Source organism: Artemia sp. Qi Xiang Cuo, chromosome 6, assembly GCF_049724085.1.
Source record: "Artemia sp. Qi Xiang Cuo chromosome 6, ASM4972408v1, whole genome shotgun sequence".
Taxonomy (NCBI): domain Eukaryota; kingdom Metazoa; phylum Arthropoda; class Branchiopoda; order Anostraca; family Artemiidae; genus Artemia; species Artemia sp. Qi Xiang Cuo.
Genome location: NC_142799.1, coordinates 1,189,305 through 1,208,390, shown reverse-complemented (window position 1 = coordinate 1,208,390; position 19,086 = coordinate 1,189,305). Strand labels below are relative to the sequence as shown.

The 19,086-nt window shown below is 34.2% G+C and overlaps 1 protein-coding gene across 1 annotated transcript in view; it reads left to right on the top strand.

Annotated features, from left to right (window-relative positions):
- Parp1 (Poly-(ADP-ribose) polymerase) overlaps nt 1–19,086 on the top strand; it is a 142,362-nt gene that overhangs the window by 86,044 nt on the left and 37,232 nt on the right. The window contains exon 8 of the mRNA XM_089090451.1: nt 10,815–10,972. Within this exon, the coding sequence (XP_088946577.1) occupies nt 10,815–10,972 (158 nt within the window). The remainder of the gene's footprint in view (nt 1–10,814; nt 10,973–19,086) is intronic.

Here is a 19,086-nt window from a genome sequence, read left to right as displayed (position 1 = left end):
CTTGTTTAAATTTATTATCAAGAACAATGTCGCTATTAATGTCGATCTTATTGTTTTTCTTAATTTTTGTATAAAGAATCTCCATGCGGTTAATAATAAACATTGGAACCGAACTATGACATAACGTAGCGTAACGGAACGTGTATGTCACCACGGAACATGTTGTCCTTCTAAATTTAAATAGATCATCACAGTTTCAGCAATTATTAGTTCTATTTATGGTTTTGTCTTTTTATAAATTACTTTCCTTAAAAAAGACTGATTAGAAAACTGAAAAAAAAATTTTCTGGTATATTTTGGTATCATCAACTAATTTCCCTTCGCATTGATGATAGATATATATATATATATATATATATATATATATATATATATATATATATATATATATATATATATATATATATATATATATATATATATATATATATATAAATTAGGACAAGAGTCAACAAGCGAGGGAATTTAAACAGAGCGGAAAAGGAGAGAATCTTCTGCTCAGATTTTTTTTTGTAGTTTGATGAGTTCTCTTATATGGAAAAATTATATGGACTTAGGTTAAAGCAACTCGGTGTCAGCGTTAATTTAAAATGTATCTTCAACAAGTGAAATGACATCATTTTTATACAAATCTGAAAAAGTTTTATGCCAGCTGTGCCTCCGCTCAGACTTTCCGTCCTGGCTTTTTCTCCAACTAATTAAAATAAAAACTTTCCGAAAAAGAAGTTTTTCAAAGAAAAGAAAAGGCCATTTTAAATTTAAGATCAGCATATACAAATACCTGTTAAATTTCAAACTCAAAACGACCAGAAATCACTATTAAAGAATAAATGAAACCCAAAACGAACAGAAATTAAATAAACAACCATTGCAAAAACATACAACAAGTAATAATATTAATGAATAAATAGATCTTAAAGCGAGTGATGCTTGAATTGAATATGCAAATGAAGCTTAAAACGAAAAAGAAATATTTTGCTATTAAAGTATAAATGAAACTTAAAACGAACAGAAATTAATAAACAATCAATGCAAACAAACATACAATAGTTATTAATATTAAAGAATAAATAAATCTTAAAACGAATGAAACGTAAATTGAATATGCAAATCAAGCTTGAAACGAACAAAAATAACTACAAACAAGAGTTTGGGTATCGGCCCCTCTCACTGTAAAAGTCTAAAACTTACTGCGTCATTGGCGCTTTACTGAAAACGAATTATGTTACAAATATTTTCTTTTGTACTTGATATTGAAAAAAATATTAAGATTACAGTAAAATTTTGAACTGAAAGCTTTCAGCAATAAATATCGTTACACATCCAATCTTTGGTTTAATTTATTAGTTCTCTGTAAGATTGTTAAAGACGAATATAGTTTCGCTACAAACACCAGTTTGGATACTGCCCCCTTCCTTAACTGTAAAAATCTAAAGCTTACTGCGTCGTTGGCGCTTCACTGAAACGAATTATATTACAAATATTCTCTTTTCTAGTTCTTACAGCATTGAAAATGAAAATAAAAATTACAGTGAAAAAAAAAATCTTGAACTGATGGATCATTCAATAATTAATATCATTATATGTCAAATATTCAGTTTGATTTTGTTTATACTTTCCAAGACTGTTCAAGACACATATAGTTTTCAGTAAAGCACCAATGACGCAGTAGGTTTTAGACTTTTACAGTGAGAGAAGAAGGCGATACCCACACTTTAGTTTGTAGCTATTTTTGTTAGTTTCAAGCTTGATTTGCATATTCAATTTAAGTTTCACTCGTTTTAAGATTTATTTATACTTTTACATTAGAATACGTTGTATCATGGTTGCAGCGGCAGCTGCAACCTAGTAAAGAGCGAACCACAGCCCATAGTAACCAAAAGTTATAAATTGTGTCTTCAAAAAACTGCCTAGTGAGAAAATATTCCCATCTGAAGTTGAATCAAGAATGGTGACTATTATTTCGGTTAATCTTAAAAGTCAAATTTTCTTGCGAAAAGAAATTTATGGTGATTTCAAAAAGAGCATGGTCGAAAACTTTTTACAGGGAAATTACAGTCCCCCTCCTTGAGCAACAAAGAAAATGACTTTTGCGTGGGTAGCACTGATCTGTCTCCCTTTTTTTTCTAGCAGGGCTAGGGGGCGACCAGAACATCATACAGAGATGTGTAATAGCTCATTCGAAGGGAAAATAATTTTGCAAGGGGACTTTTTATGTTACCAAAAAGACTAGAGGGCAAATAGCCCCCCCCCCCTCCCCAAAGGCTCCCTCCTCTGAGACTAGCCCTATAAAAATTTTGAGATAGCCATTTTGTTTATCATAGTTCAAAGGTCAAATATATATATATATATATATATATATATATATATATATATATATATATATATATATATATATATATATATATATATATATATATATATATATATATATATATATATATATATATATATATATATATATATATATATATATATATATATATATATATATATATATATATATATATATAATATATATATGGTTTTGATGATGATATGGCCCTCCATAGTCCCTGGGGAAGGGCTGTATATGGTATCGCACGTATCGTATCGGGAATATCGGTAGCGTTATCCGTTGTTATTTTTTCATTCATTTTTTAGGCCCAGTTTTCAAAGCTTGTCCCGGCAAGGTATCATGGTTGCAGCGGTAGCTGCAACCAAGTAAAGAATGAACCACAGCTCATAGTAAGCAAAAGCTAAAAAGCGCGTTTTGAAAAAGAAACTACCTAGTGAAAAAAATTGTCATCTGCACTGATTCAGGAACGTTAACTTTTATTTCGGTTTGTCTTAAAAGTAAAAGTTCATTGCGAAAAGAAATTCATAGTGATTTCGAAAAAAAAGCCTCAAACCCCTCGAAAATGGTGTCAGATCAAAATGAAAAGTGTACCATTGGAATCAGCATGGTTAAAAACTGTGTACAGGGAAATTACAATCCCCCTCCCTAAAAAACAAGGAAAATCACTTGCATCGGTAGTACTGATCTTGTCTTTTTTTTCTTAGAATTCCCACAAAGTGCACTTTATGGAAATGTGCTATCAAGTAAAATTTATAAAAAGTGATTAGGTATAAATATAAGCTTTTAAATAAGCCCTTAAACAGCTCTCTTTTGTTACAATAGCTTTCTAGTTTCTGCTAGTCAGTAGGTGATTTACAAAGCCCTGTCTTCATTATGGCTTTTTCAGGCGAAGTCGGCCGTGTAAAAACAACTTTTTTCTCATCGAAAAACCAACTTTCCTGAAAAACATGTATTGTTTTGTGAAGTATGGATAATGAACTTTCAAACAGTTCGTGGTAACGAACTGTAAGTAAGGAGCGATCAGGTTCAATTGTAACCGAAACTCTAAAAAACGGAATTTTTATACCAATAGATACATCAAAAGAATCAGATTTTTATTCTGATTTTAAATATATAAGTTTCATCAAGTTTAATCTTACCCATCCAAAGTTATGCCCCTGAGAAAATTTGGCTGATTTTCGAAAAAAGGGGGAAAGACCCCCTAAAAATTATAGAACCTTAATGAAAATCACACCATCATATTCAACGTATCAGCGAACCCTACTGCAGAGGTTTCAAGCTCCTATCTATAAAAATGTGGAATTTTCCATTTTTTGCCAGAAGAAACATCACGGGTGCGTGTTTATTTGTTTGTTTGTTTTTTGTTGTTTTTTTTTCAAGGGGTAATCGTATTGACCCAGTGGTCCTAGAATATCGTAGGAGGTCTCATTAGAACGAAAATTAAAAGTTCTTGTGACCTGTTTATGTGACCAAAAAAAATGGATGGCAACTAGGCCCCCTCCCACACTTATTTTTTTCTCAAAGTCACCCAATTAAAATTTAGAGATAGCCATTTTGTTCGGCAGAGTCGAAAATCTAATAAATATGTCTTTTAGGATGACTTAATCCCCCACAGTTCCCAGGGGAAGGGCTGCAATTTGTGAACTTTGCCCATTGCTTACATATTATATTGGGAAGTATAGACCTTTTCAGGACGGATTTTTTTATGGTGGGGGGATGGAGGAGGGGGTTACTCGGGAGAATCTTTCCGTGGAGGATGTTTCTTTGGGGCAAGGGACATTTCTATGAAGGGAGCGCCAAATTTCCAAGCATTATTTAAAAAACGATCTGAAATTAAATTTAAAAAATACAAGTTTTTTCAACTGAAAGTAAGAAGCAACATTAGAACTTAAAACGAACAGAAATTATTACGTATATGAGGGGGTTCTCCCCCAAGTCAATACCTCGCTCTTTACGCTACAGTTTTTTTTTCTAGTGCTTTCAAAAGAGCTATCTATTATAATTAAAAGGATTTTGGGATTCAGGGTTTTGTGAATTAATTTTTTTTTAAATTTTAACGTAAAGAGCATGGTATTGGCCAAGGGGAGAATCTCCTCATATACCTAATAATATATACGTAATAAAAAAAAAACAATAAAAAAAAACAAGCGATAGCCTACGGCTCAATAGTAATCGAAACTTTTAAAAACGGAATTTTGATGTCAATAAATGTATCAAAAGAAAGGGCTTATAATGCTGATTCTAAATATATAAATTTTATTAAGTTTAGTATTACTCATCAAAGGCGACGAGCCTGAGAAAATTTACCCGATTTTTTAAAGAGGGGGGAAACATCCCCTACAAGTGAAAGAATTTTAATGAAAATCACACCGTCAGATTCAGCGTATCAGAAAACTCTATTATATAGGCTTCAAGCTCATATCTGCAAAAATCTGCAAAAATCTGCAACTTTGTATTTTTTGCCAGAAGAAAAATATACGAATATAGAAGTTCGTTACGCAAGTTAATTTGTAAATTACGTCAGAACCAAATTTAGAGACAGCCATTTAACAAAAGAAAAGTAAAATTTTTATGCAAATTTTGTTTACTTATTCAATGACGGTGAGCCAAAATAAAAGCTGCATTAACTAAAAAACGATCAGAAATTAAATAAAAAAAACAATTTTTTTAAACTGAAAGCAAGGAGCGACATAAAAAACTTAAAGCGAAGAGAAATTATTCCGTATATGAAAGGGGCTGTCCCCTCCTCAACGCCTCGCCCTTTACGCTAAAGTTTGACTCTGTTTTACAACATTATTTTTTAAAACAATAAAAAACTTTAGCGTAAAGACCGAGGCGGTGAGGAGGGGACAGCCCGTTTCATACACGGAATAATTTCTGTTCGTTTTAAGTTTTAATGTCGCTCTTTAATTTCAGTTTAAAAAACTTGTTTTTTTTATTTAATATGTTATAGACTGAAAGTTTTTCTTAGCTGTCAAGGTTGTTTTTAGTATTTTTTAGAGCTGTATTATCTCCCCTAGATCGGTGATAATTAGAAATTATATTAAAAATAAGTTTTCCACTGAAACTAAGAAGTGGCATTAAAACTTAAAAAGAACATACATTATTCCGTATAAATAGAAAAGATCATGGCAGCGTTGTTTCTGCATTAAATTTTAATCAAAAACGAGCAAAAATTAATTTAAAAAAGCAAAGATCTTCCAAGGGAAGTAAAGAGCGAAGTTGAAACTTAAAATTTATAAAAAGCGATTAGGTATAAATGTCAGCTTTTAAATGAGCCCTTAAACAGCTCTGTTGTTACAATAGTCTGCTTGTTTCTGCTAGTGCTAGTCAGTAGGTGATTTAAAAAGCCCTGTCTTCATTCACATGTATTGTTTTGTGAAACATTGTAAATGAAATTTATGTTATAGACTTAAAGCTTTTCTTAGCTGTCAAGGTTGTTAGTGTTTTATCTCCCCTAGATCGGTGATAATTAGACATTATGTTAAAAATAAGTTTTCCACTGAAACTCAAGAAGTGACATTAAAAGTTAAAACGAACATACATCATTCTTTATAAATAAAAAAAAAGATCATGGCAGCGTTGTTTCTACATTAAATTTTAATCAAAAACGAACAAAGATTAATTTAAAAAAGCAAAGTTTTTCCGAGGGAAGTAAAGGGCGAAATTGAAACTTAAAACGGATAAAAATTATCACTTCACAGCCTATTTAATATATATATATATATATATATATATATATATATATATATATATATATATATATATATATATATATATATATATATATATATATATATATATATATATATATATATATATATATATATATATATATATATATTTTTAAATAGGCTCTGAAGTAATTTTTGTCCGTTTTAAGTTTCAACTTCACTCTTTACTTCCCTCGGAATTTTTTTTTTAAATTAATGTTTGTTTGCATTGATTGGGGGTAGTTGCCCTCTGATCTCTTTTGAATCTTAAAAATTGAGCTAAAACTTCCATTTCCAATCAAATGAGCCCTCTCTGAAGTTTATACGAGAATCCCTTCCATAACAGCTATGTATCCCCCCCCCCAGGGATAACTTACAACGCCTACCACGGGCCTTGAAGGATTGTGTCGAGCCCGGAGTTTTCGTTATATGATCTTTGAACCATTTTAAAAAAATGGCTCTCTCAAAATTCTTATCGGATGGGTTTAGGAAAATAGGGCGTGAAAGGGGGGGGGGCTAGTTGCCTTCCGATATCTTTTGACTCTTAAAAAGTGAACGATAACTTTCAGTTTCCAATCAAGTGAGCCCTCTCTGAAGTTTATACGAGCATCCCTTCCATAAGAACCATATATGCCCCCAGAGTTTTTCTTATCTGACGTTTGAATAATTTTTAACATAATGACTAAAAATTTTCATCGGATGGGTTTGGGAAAAAGGCGTGGGGGTGGGGGGCTAGTTGCCCTCGGACCTCTCTTGACTCTTGGAACTTAACTCGAACTTTCAACTTCCAATCAAATGAGCCCTATCTGAAGTTTGTACGTGCATCCCTTCCATAAGAATTATATAAATCCCCCAGGTCAGAACTTACAACGCCTGCCCTCAGGCCCTGGGGTGTCGTGTTGCCCCGGAGTTTTCATTATATGATCTTTGAACTATTTAAAAAAAGGCTATCTCAAATTTCTTATCGGATGGGCTTCAGGAAAAATAGGTGTGGAGGGGGGGGGGGCTAGTTGCCCTCTGATATCTTGACTCTTTAAAAGTGAACTAGAACTTTTAATTTTCAATCTAATTACCTCTGTCTGAAGTTTAAAGGAGCATTCCTTCCATAAGAACCACATATGCACCCAGGGCATAACTTACAACGCCTGCCCCCGGGCCCTGGGGGCTTGTGTCGACACCGGAGTTTTTGTTATATGATCTGTGAACTATTTTTGACAAAATGGCTATCTCAAAATTTTATCGGTTGCATTTAGGAAAAGAAGGGCGCGTGGGGGGGGGGGGCTAGTTGCCCTCTGGTCACTTTTGACTCTTAAATAGGGCATTAGAAGTCTCGATTTCCAATCGAATTAGCCCCTTTTGAAGTTTATGTGACGACCGTTTATCTGAAGTTTATGAAAAAAAATACTAATAAAAAATTGGAGCTGTATGGTCTTTACTATAGGCAACGCTATAGCGCTGCCTCTGATTAACCATGGCTTTATGGCAACTTGATTTTAATTCAAAAATCAATGATCTGGTTTTTCATAGTACTGTTTCAATTCAGTTTTCGAAATTGGGGTTTTGTGTTATTTGACGGAGCGTGAAACCATGCCTTTTCGAGAAAACTTCATGACAAAACGCAACGATTGATTCTTGCTAGAGAAAAACTCTAGCAGTGCAAAAAACGCATGCATATATAGGACGATCACATATTTGATAATAATTTTAAATACTTTTAGCTGCAGATAATGAAGTCAAGGCTCTGATAATGTTTGATTGAAATCATAACATAATTTATCTGCCTTTTTTAATTGAATATTTGGTCAATCCGCATGATTTTTGAGTAATCCCCATTACATGGAAAACCAACGATTTTTACGCAGGGTGTAGTCGCAGCTTCAAAGGGGTTAGTCAAAAGGCTATCCCTCGGTAATTAACATAACCTGTTTGAGTAATTCATAACTTATGAAATTTTCATAACGGAAATCTGATGCTTAGGACTAGATGTAATAAAATTTTTTAATAAGGACTGGAAATCAATTTGGAAATTTTAATATTAAAATAAATGATAATGACAAACAGTTTCCTTTCTTATATTGGACGATAAAATTTCACAAAAATCCACCAAAACCACGTTTTATTGCTGGGGAAGCCAGGTGTCCTACCAGAATTGTGGCTACTGATTTATATTTAATTTTAGGTGAAATTAGAAATCAATTTAAAACATTTTGCTCTGGAATAAAAAAATTTTCCAACTTTAACCCATATTGGAGTGTTAATAACTCGTTACAAGGGATAGATTTTTAGGTGAATGTTTCAGCTAAAAGAGTCGAGGCATTTGATTTTACTACTTTGTATACAAATTTTTCACTAAATTTAGTATTAGAAAAATTGAAAACGGTGATAAAGAAATCTTTTCTTTTGTCTAATATCGGATTTTTGAAAATTGATACTTTTAATAAAAAAGCCCGATGGACGAATTTCTTTAGAAGCACTATTAATTCAAGATGTTATAGCTTGGATATGGTATGCGATTTATTGGAATTTGTTCTATTTAATACATTTATAAGATTTAGTGGGAATTTATATAAACAAACTGTAGGTATTCCTATGGGTGGGAATGCAAGTCCATTCATAGCAGACCTGTTTTTAAGTCAATTAGAATATGAATATATGATAAATAAAAATAGCTCAAACAATGTAAAATATAACCTTTCAAATAATAAAAGATATCTGGACGATCTCTTGGTAATAAATTGTGCAGAGTTTATTGAGATTTCAAAAAATATTTATCCACAAGAGTTAATTCTTGAGCCTAGCTATGGGATGAGATACTCCGACCATTTCTTAGATTTAAACATTAATATTTCAAATAATAATAAATTAGTTTTTAAATTATATAATAAAACGGATGATTTTAATTTTGAAGTAATTAATTTTCCATATCTTGAAAGTAATATACATTCAAATATTACTTATTCGGCTTATTATTCCCAATTATTTAGGTATGCAAAAATATGCAGTAATAACACAGATTTTTAAAAATAGATGTAAAAAGGTGAGCGAAAAACTGATCTTAAGAGGTTTTTCTGCCAAAAAAATAGTTGGCAATTCAAAAAATTTAGTTTCATGTATCATGAACTCTTAAGTAAATATACAAAAAATTATAAGGAAATACTGAAAGATATTTTAATATAATTTCTTGCAGTTTGAGTTTCTAGGGGTTTCAGTCAAACTTCAGATTCTTTAAATTGGTAATTGGTTCAAGATACCAATAAAAGATACATCTGTAAGTGTTCTTTTGTTCCAGAAATGCCTCTCAGTGACCTCTGGGAGGGGATTGTGGAAGCATTGAAACACTTTTTGTATGTAATTTCTAATAGTTTGACTAGTATGCATGTATTTCACAGGTTTGACCTGACATAGGGTTACCATATAGATCTTATGGTAGAGGCGCCACCGTGCTGGGTAAAGAATGTAAAGCCTCGAAACCCGTTAAGGCCGGTGGTATTCTTCTGATGAGCCCTCAATGGAAGGTTTTACTTGGAAATATTTTGCTAGATTTAAGGTGCTTTTGCGGGTAATTTTACAACGACTTACATTTATTGATGACAACTGTGCATGGATTTGGACTTTTCTATTTGGTTGATGGTTTGGGTATACTGTTTGTTCCTAGGTAGTTGGATGGATGTGTAAGGTGAGAGCCTCGTTCACGTGCACATTTGTTTCAATTGATGGATTAGGACGGCAGTTTTTTTTTTTTTTTTTTTTTTTTTTTTTTTTTTTTTTTTTTTTTTTTGCCAAGTAATTACCTCTTAAACATAATATGTTTGACCATGCTGAACAAAATGGCTATTTCAAAATTTTGATCGGATGACTGGGAAAAAAATGAGCGTTGGGGCTTAGTTGCCCTCCATTTTTTTGGTCACTTAAAAAGGGCACTAGAACTTATTTTCCATACGAATAAGCCCTCCCGATATTCTAGGACCACTGGGTGGAAACGATCATTCCTGGAAAAAAACAACAAAAAAAACAACAAATAAACACGCCTCCGTGATCTGTCTTCTTGCAAAAAATAGCAAAATTCCACATTTTTGTAGATAGGTGCTTGAAACCTCTACAGTAGGGTTCTCTGATACGCTGAATATGATAGTGTGATTTTCATTACGGTTCTATAACTTTTAGGGGGTCTTTCCCCCTTTTTCCGAAAATCAGCCAAATTTTCTCAGGCGCGTAACTTTTGATGGGTAGGATCAAACTTGATGAAACTTATATATTTGAAATCAGCATTAAAATCTGGTTCTTTTGATCTATTGGTATCAAATATCTATTGATCTATTCATTGATCTATTGGTATCTGATTCTAATGGTATCAAAATCCCGTTTTCTAGAGTTTCGGTTACCATTGAGCTGGGTCGCTCCTTACTTACAGTTCATTACCACGAACTGTTTGATATTAATATATCTGAAAAAGCACAATTAGATGCGAGCAAGTGAAAACCGTCAATTGAAAACTTAACTAAGAAAACTTCAAACTAACTGTTTCAGGGAAATCATTTAACAATTTTTTATATTATGGTATTATAATTTGATGTTATAAGTGAAATTTCTCTTTAATATTTTTCCTCTCGGAAGAGGATTTTTTTCGGATTCTTTATTAATGAAGGATGCAGGTGAAAATTGGATCTTTTTAGCAGTTTAAGCCAACTGTCATTAAAAATTGATAATATTGTCGATTATGTTATTACAGTCACTAGGGTAATTTTTCTTTTAAATGTTTTTAGGCCTCCAAAAAGCTCCAAGCCTTTGAAAGAAATGTCGTTTATGATTGTTGGAGATCTTTCTAGAAAAGCGGAAGAAGTAAAAGACATTATTGTCAAATATGGGGGTAAAGTTACTACAAGGATGACAGCTGATTGTGTGGCTGTTATATCTTCTCCAGGTTTGTTTACTGTAACAATAGGGTGTACTGTACCCTAAAGTATGGTACAATATACGTTTAGGGTATGTGGGGTATAGGATGAAATAGAAAGGTATACTGTAATTCGTAGGGGAAGATTTAAAGTTTTGAACCCTTCGTTTTGATTTTGTGAATTAATGTTTTGTACCCAAGGTTTTCGTTTTGATGCTGTAAAAGTATAAGGTGAATTTAAGTTTTGCACCCTTTGCTTTCACTTTGATGGTCTAAATTCATATGGTAACTTTAAGCTTTGTACCCTTTGTAATCATTTTGATATTTTAAATGTATATGGTAAATGTAAGTTTTGTAACCTTCCTTTCCATTTCAATTCTTTAAATTCTTAGGCAACTTTAATTTTTTTTATCCTATGTTTTGTTGTGATGCTGTAAATTAATAGAGCCTATTTAAGTCTTATATACTTGGGTTTCTTTTGTCATGTACCCTTTTTTCATGCTATATTGTATTTTGTATCATAATTAACCTTTTCAAACCTCCTCTTTTTACCAAAGAGTATGAGTATTTAAAGAGTGGAAACTGATGCTAAGTGTCGATAAAAAAAAAAACCTTAACGCCATCTAGAATTTGGAGACAGTTGGCATTTTTTCAGTGTAATAATAACTATAATTAATTTAATGTGTGTAGTTAGTAAAATTAGTGTAGCATTGAGTGTCTGATCTCAGTTCCTGACAGAAAAACGATATCAAAGCTTGAAAAATGCTAAGTATCGTCAAACGCTAGATGACGTCGATGGTTTTTTGCCGACATTAGCGCCAGTTTCCGCTATTATAAGTTACCCATACTCTTTGCTTCTGACTATAAGATAGGTTAAGTAACCTCTTTTTTCTAGGAAACCATGTTAGTGTTAATTTTGAGCATAAATATAAGTGACATGAGGATTAAACACTCAAGATAAAGTAGTTTGCATGTCAATTGTCCTTTTAGTCTTACGATTTTGGGATTTTTAAACGTATTTATAATGAATATCATACAAAGTAATTGTTTTTAAAGGGTCTATGACTGTGATAATTTTTTTTCCCCGTTCATAAAAAAATATTAAGAGGTTTTTCTTGAAGCCATACTTTTGCTGGCCATCCGCTATGAAATTGGAGGAGGTGAAGTTCATAAAAACGAAATTTGTATTGAGGAAAAGATCGATGCAATGGGCATAGAAGGAAGAGGGTTGGTGGGGGAAGAATACAAAGGAAAACTAAAAATAGTTAAATGCAATAGTTAACCAGCACCTGTCACTAACTTTGACAAAGAGTTCGTCTTTTTCAGATACACTTATTGCTTTTGCTGATGATAGTACTCTTTGCACAATCGGTAGAACTGATTCTGATCTCTGATCAAAGATCATATTCCTTTTTGAAAGAGTTATTCAGTAGTTTGATGTTAACTACCTTCTCTTAATTTTGAAAAGTCATGTTTTCTCATTTTCTCAAGAGTTTCAAAGGCTTCCTCTGGTTTAAATTGAATACATGTATCGAGAGGTTCCCTTAATAGACCTAAGGATCGATACGTTCGATCGATAGGCATCTTGCTTGATGAAAGTCTCCATAGGTCTCGGGATCTCTAAAAATCTCACACATTTCCAGGGTCGATTCTTAGAATTCGATAATGCAGCTTAGTTCATTATGTTTGTTCTTGTTCTGTTATTAGAATGTCAACTTTTCTCTCGTCACTGAGGCTACTTTTAAAACTTTCTGGTAAAGCAAGGACTCTTATACAGGGCACTAACCGCTTCTTGCTTAAACCCTTGCTTGATTTGAAATTGCTTTAGATTCTGGCTTGAGCTTCTTTCACTTTTTTATAGCTGCATAGTCACCTTCTTGCTGTCCTATGTAGCAATATATCTTTTATTTCTGATTAATTAAAAAAAACTTTTTCCACAAAATAAGTTTTTCAAAGAAAAGTAAAGAACTCCATTAAACAAAACATGAGCAAAACTAAATTCAAATGATCTACCAAGCGTGAAACTACCACAAATCAGCATCGATAAATAAATGAAACCCAAAACGAACAGAAATTACAAATAATAAACGAGTCAAACTCAAAACGAGCAGAAATTAACATAAGTCGGGCGCAAAACCCCTATGCCTTCCCAAGGCCATAACATAATTTGCTCTTTACTGAGAAAAATATAAATGTTTTTAATTTTATAACTCTAATAAATCAAAGAATTTTAACATTTTGATTACTAAATATCAGTATATGTATATTAAACTGACAATGCACATTCATTATTATTTTTTCAGTAAAGTGCAAATTTTTTTCTGGCCTTGGGAAGGCATTGGGGTTTTGCGCCCGACTTATGTTAATTTCTGCTCGTTTTGAGTTTGCCTCGGTTATTTATTGCAATTTCTGTTCGTTTTGGGTTTCATTTATTTATCGATGCTGATTTATGGTAGTTTTGAGCTTGGTAGATTATTTGATTTATTTATTTTTTATTTTTGCTAATTTTTTGTTTAATGGAGTTCTTTACTTTTCTTTGAAAAACTTATTTTGTGGAAAAAGTTTTTTTAAATTAATTTCTGTTCGTTTTATATTGACATAGTCTTTTCAGGGAAAAAGAAAATAATTTCTTTTTTTAAGACTATAGTTTGGCCTGCTATTTGTATGCTGGAGAAAAATTTTCAGCAATTTTTAACAACATACACCCTTTTAAAAATCTCGACACAAATAGTACTGTTTAACTTAGTTTCATACCTCCTCTAGTTGACCTGAAATGGAAAACTTGATACCATTCACAAAAAAATCTGTTTACTTTCCTTGAGAGATTTGATAAATTTGCGCAATTTCGACTCGATTGCGTCGTAAGAGCAGAAGTCGCGTCGAAAGATGGAACACTATGCCTCCAGTTGACCTGGCGACACGGGATGTAATCGACATTGAGATTTAGAACGAACAAAATGCTTTCTGTATTAATCTTGAGGAAGCGATTAGTTTTTACTCCTAATGGGAGAATTGGAGGGTGGCCGTGGAAGGGGGATTAATTGCCCTCCAATTACTTTCGACAATTAAAAAGGGCATCAGCTCTTTCTATTTTCAATCGAATAAGCCTCTTTCGAAGTTCCCACGACAACTCCTTCGATCCGAAATGCCCTGGTCTAAACAACAACAACAACAAAAAATATTACTAATCACTTTCGAATATTAAAAAGGGCCCTAGCCCTTTGAATTTCAGATCGAATGGGCCCTTTTCTGAAGTTTCTACGAAAACACCTTCTATAAAACCTTATGTGCCCCCACGGATTAACTTGAAACCCTTGCCCTGAGGGCTGTGGTGGAGTATCCTCCTCAAAAACATATTTTCTATCTGTAAATCAACTACGCTGAACAAAATGGCTATCTCCAAATTTTATTGGATATGTTTGGGGGAATGATGGGCGTGGGGGGGGGGGGCTAGTTACCCTCCAATCACTTTCGACTATTAAAAAGGACACTAGCCCTTTGAACTTCCAATCGAATGAGCTGTTTTTGAAGTTTCGACAACAACGCCGTCTATAAAAACATTATATGCCCCCTGGGCATAACTTAAAACCCTTGCCCTGAGTGTTGTGGGGGAGTGTCCTCCTCAAAAACATATTTTCTATCTGGAAATCAAATACGCTAAACAAAATGGCTATCTCAAAATTTTTATTGGATGTGTTTGGGGGAAGGATGGGCGTGTCCAATCGAATTAGCCTTTTTTGAAGTTTCTACCACAACGCCTTCTATAAAAACCTTATATGCCCCCAGGGCATAACTTAAAACCGTTGCCCTGAGGGTTGTGGGGGAGTGTCCTTCTCAAAAATATATTTTCCATCTGGAAATCAACTAGCCTATGCTAAACAAAATGGCATTCTCAAAGTTTTGATTGGATGTGTTGGGGTGTATGATGGACGTGGGGGGGGGGGCTAGTTGCCCTCTAATCACTTTCGACTATTTAAAAGGGCACTATCTCTTTGAATTTCCAATCAAATGAGCCCCTTTTGAAGTTTCTATGACAACGCCTTCTATAAAACTTTATATACCCCAGGACATAACTTAAAACCCTTGCCCTGAGGGTTTTTGGGGATTGTCCTCCTCAAAAACATATTATCTATTTGGAAATCAACTACGCTGAACAAAATGGCTATCTCAAAATTTTGATTGGATGTGTTTGGGGGAATGATGGGCGTGGGGAAGGGCTAGTTCCCCTCTAATCACTTTTGACTGCTAAGAAGGGAACTAGCCTTTTGAATTTCCAATCGAATGAGCCTGTTTTGAAGTTTCTACGACAACGCCTTCTTATAAAAAACCTTGTATGCCCCCAGGGCATAACTTAAAACCCTTGTCCTGAGAGTTGTGTGGGAGTTTCCTCCTAAAAAGCTTATTTTATAACTGGAAATCAACTAGCCTACGCTGAACAAAATGGCTATCTCAAAATTATGATTGGATGTGTTTGGGTTAATGATGGGCGTGGGGGGGGGGGGTTTAGTTGCCCTCCAATCACTTTCGACTATTAAAAAGGGCACTATCCCTTTGAATTTGGGGGAGGGGCTAGTTCCCCTCCAATCACTTTCGACTATTAAGAAGGGAACTAGCCCTTTGAATTACCAATCGAATGAGCCTGTTTTGAAGTTTCTACGACAACGACTTCTTATAAAAACCTTATATGCTCCCAGGGCATAACTTAAAACCCTTGCCCTGAGGGTTGTGGGGGAGTGTCCTCCTCAAAAACATATTTTCTATCTAGAAATCAACTATGTTGACCAAAATGTATATCTCACAATTTTGATTAGAGGTGTTTGGGTTAATAATGGGCGTGGGCGGGGGGTCTAGTTGCCCCCCAATCACTCTCGGCTATTAAAAAGAGCACTAGCCCTCTGAATTTACAATCGAATGAGCCTGTTTTGAGGTTTCTACGACAAAGCCTTCTATAAAAACCTTATATGGCCACAGGGCATAACTTAAAACCCTTGCCCTGAGGGTTGTGGGGGAGTGTCTTCCTCAAAAATTTATCTTCTATCTGGAAATCAGCTACACTGACAAACTGCCTATCTCAAAATTTGGATTGGACGTGTGTTGGGGGAATAATGGGCGTGGGGGGGGGGCCTAGTTTGCCCTCCAATCACTTTCGACAATTAAATTGGGCACTTCCCCTTTGAATTTTCAATTGAATGAGCCTGTTTTCAAGTTTCTAAGACAACGCCTTCTATAAAAGCCTTATATGCCCCCAGGGCATAACTTAAAACCCTTGCCCTGAGAGTTGTGGGGGAGTGTCCTCTTCAAAAACCTATTTTATATCTGGAAATCAGATACGTTGAACAAAATGGCTATCTCATAATTTTGATTGGATGTGTTTGGGGGAAAGATGGGCGTGGGGGGGGGGGGGGGCTAGTTGCCCTCCAATCACTTTCGACTATTAAAAATTTTCAATCGAAATAGGCTTTTTTGAAGTTTCTACGACAACGCCTTCTATAAAACCTTATATGCCCCCAGGGCATAACTTAAAACCCTTTCTCTGAGGGTTGTGGGGGAGTCTCCTCCTCAAAAACACATTTCAAACAGTTCGTGGTAACGAACTGTAAGTAAGGAGCAACCTGGCTCAATGGTAACCGAAACTCTAAAAAACGGATTTTTGATACCAATAGATACATCAAAAGAATCAGTTTTTAATTTTGATTTCAAATATATAAGTTTCATCAATTTCAATCTTACCCATCAAAAGTTACGCACCTGAGAAAATTTGGCTGATTTTGGAAAAAAGGGGGAAAGACCCCTAAAAGTTATAGAACCTTAATGAAAATCACACCATAATATTCAGCGTATCAGAGAACCCTACTGTAGAGGTTTCAAACTCCTATCTACAAAAATGTGAAATTGTTCCATTTTTTGCCAGAAGAAAGATCATGCGTGTTTTTTTTTTTTTTTTTTTTTTTTTTTTTTTTTTTTTTCAGGGGTAATATTATTGACCCAGTGGTCCTAGAATATCGTAGGAGGGCTCATTGGAACGGAAATTAAAAGTTCTAGTGCCATTTTTAAGTGACCAAAAAAATGTAGGGCAACTAGGCCCCCTACCATGCTAATTTTTTTCTCAAAGTCACCCAATTAAAATTTTGAGATAGCCATTTTGTTCAGCCTAGTCGAAAATCTAATAAAAATGTCTTTTAGGATGACTTAATTCCCCACAGTTCCCTGTGGAAGGGCTGCAAGTTATGATTTTTGCCCATTGCTTACATATTGTATTGGTTTTTGGGAAGTATACAGACATTTTCAGGAAGGATTTTTTCTGGCTGGGGGGGGCTGGAGGAGGGGGTTACTCGGTAGAATCTCCGTGGAGGATGTTTCTTTAGGGTAAGGGACATTTCTATGAAGGGGGCGCCGGATTTTCAAGCATTATTTAAAAAACGATAAGAACTTGAAACGAACAGAAATTATTACGTATATGAGGGGGGTCTCCCCCAAGTCAATACTTCGCTCTTTATAGTACAGTTTTTTTTAGTACTTTCAAAAGAGCTATCTATTCTAATTAAACGACCTTTGTGGTTCTGGGGTTTGTGAATTAAATTTTTTTTAAATTTTAAAGTGAAGAGCGTGGTATTGACTAAAGGGAGAACCCCCTCATATATGTAATAACATATACGTAATAAACAAAACAATAAAAAAAACAAGCGATACGGCTTAATAGCAATCGAAACTTTTAAAAACGGAATTTTGATGTCAATAAATGTATCAAAAGAATGGGCTTATAATGCTGATTCTAAATATATAAATTTTATTAAGTTTAGTATTACTCATCAAAGGCTACGAGCCTGAGAAAATAAACCTGATATTTTAAAGAGGGGGGAAACGTCCCCTACAAGTGAAAGAATTTTAATGAAAATCACACCGTAAAATTCAGCGTATCAAAAAACCGTATTACATAGGTTTCAAGCTCATATCTGCAAAAATCTGCAACTTTGTATTTTTTGCCAGAAGATACGTAAGTTAATTTGTAAATTACGTCAGAACCAAATTTAGCGACAGCCATTTTGCAAAAGAAAAGTAAAATTTTTATGCAAATTTTGTTCACTTATTCAATGACGGTGAGCCAAAATAAAAGCTGCATTAACTAAAAAACGGATCAGAAATTAAATAAAAAAAACAAGTTTTTTAAATTGAAAGTAAGGAGCGACATTAAAACTTAAAATGAACAGAAATTATTCCGTATATGAAAGGGGCTATCCCCTCCTCAACGCCTCACTCTTTACGCTAAACTTTGACTCTGTCTCACAACTTTATTTTTTTAAACAGTAAAAAACTTTAGCGTAAGGTGCGAGGCGTTGAGGAAGGGATGTACCCTTTCATATACGGAATTATTTCTGTTCGTTTTAAGTTTTAATGTCGCTCCTTACTTTCAGTTTAAAAAACTTGTTTTTTTTTATTTAATTCTATCTCGAAATCAACTACGCTGAACAAAATGGCTATCTCAAAATTTTAATTGGATGTGTTTGGTGGAATGATGGGCGTGGGGAGGGGGGCTAGTTGCCCTCCAGACACTTTCGACAATTAAAAAGGGCACTAGAACTCTCGATTTCCAATAGAATGAACCCCTTTTGAAGTCTCTATAACGACCCCTTCTATATGAAGTGCCCTGCTTTAAAGAAAAAATAATAAAGTGTACATTGTGTCAACATTGATCTTATATGCCCTCAGGACATACCTTAAATCCCTTGCCCCGAGGTTGTGGGGAGTGTCCTCCTCTAAAAGATATTTTCTATCTGGAAATCAACTACGCTGAACAAATGGCTATCTCAAAATTTTGATTGGATGTGTTTGGGGGAATGATGGGCGTGGGGGGGGGGCTAGTTGCCCTCCAATCACTTTCGAATATTAAAAAGGGCACAAGGCACTCCAATTTCCAATCGAATGAGCCCTTTTCGTAATTTCTACGATAACTCCGATACGAAGTGCCCGGGTATGGAGAAAAAAAAACACAAAAAAAAAACACATTCTGCCCGCATCGTTCTTTACTTAGGCAGCGCTAGGGCGCTGCCTATGATCAATCGACTTATAATCTCCGCACTTCCAACAACTTACAGACTCCTCACACTCAATCAATGCGGTCTGACTTCAACCCTCCGATAGTTTGC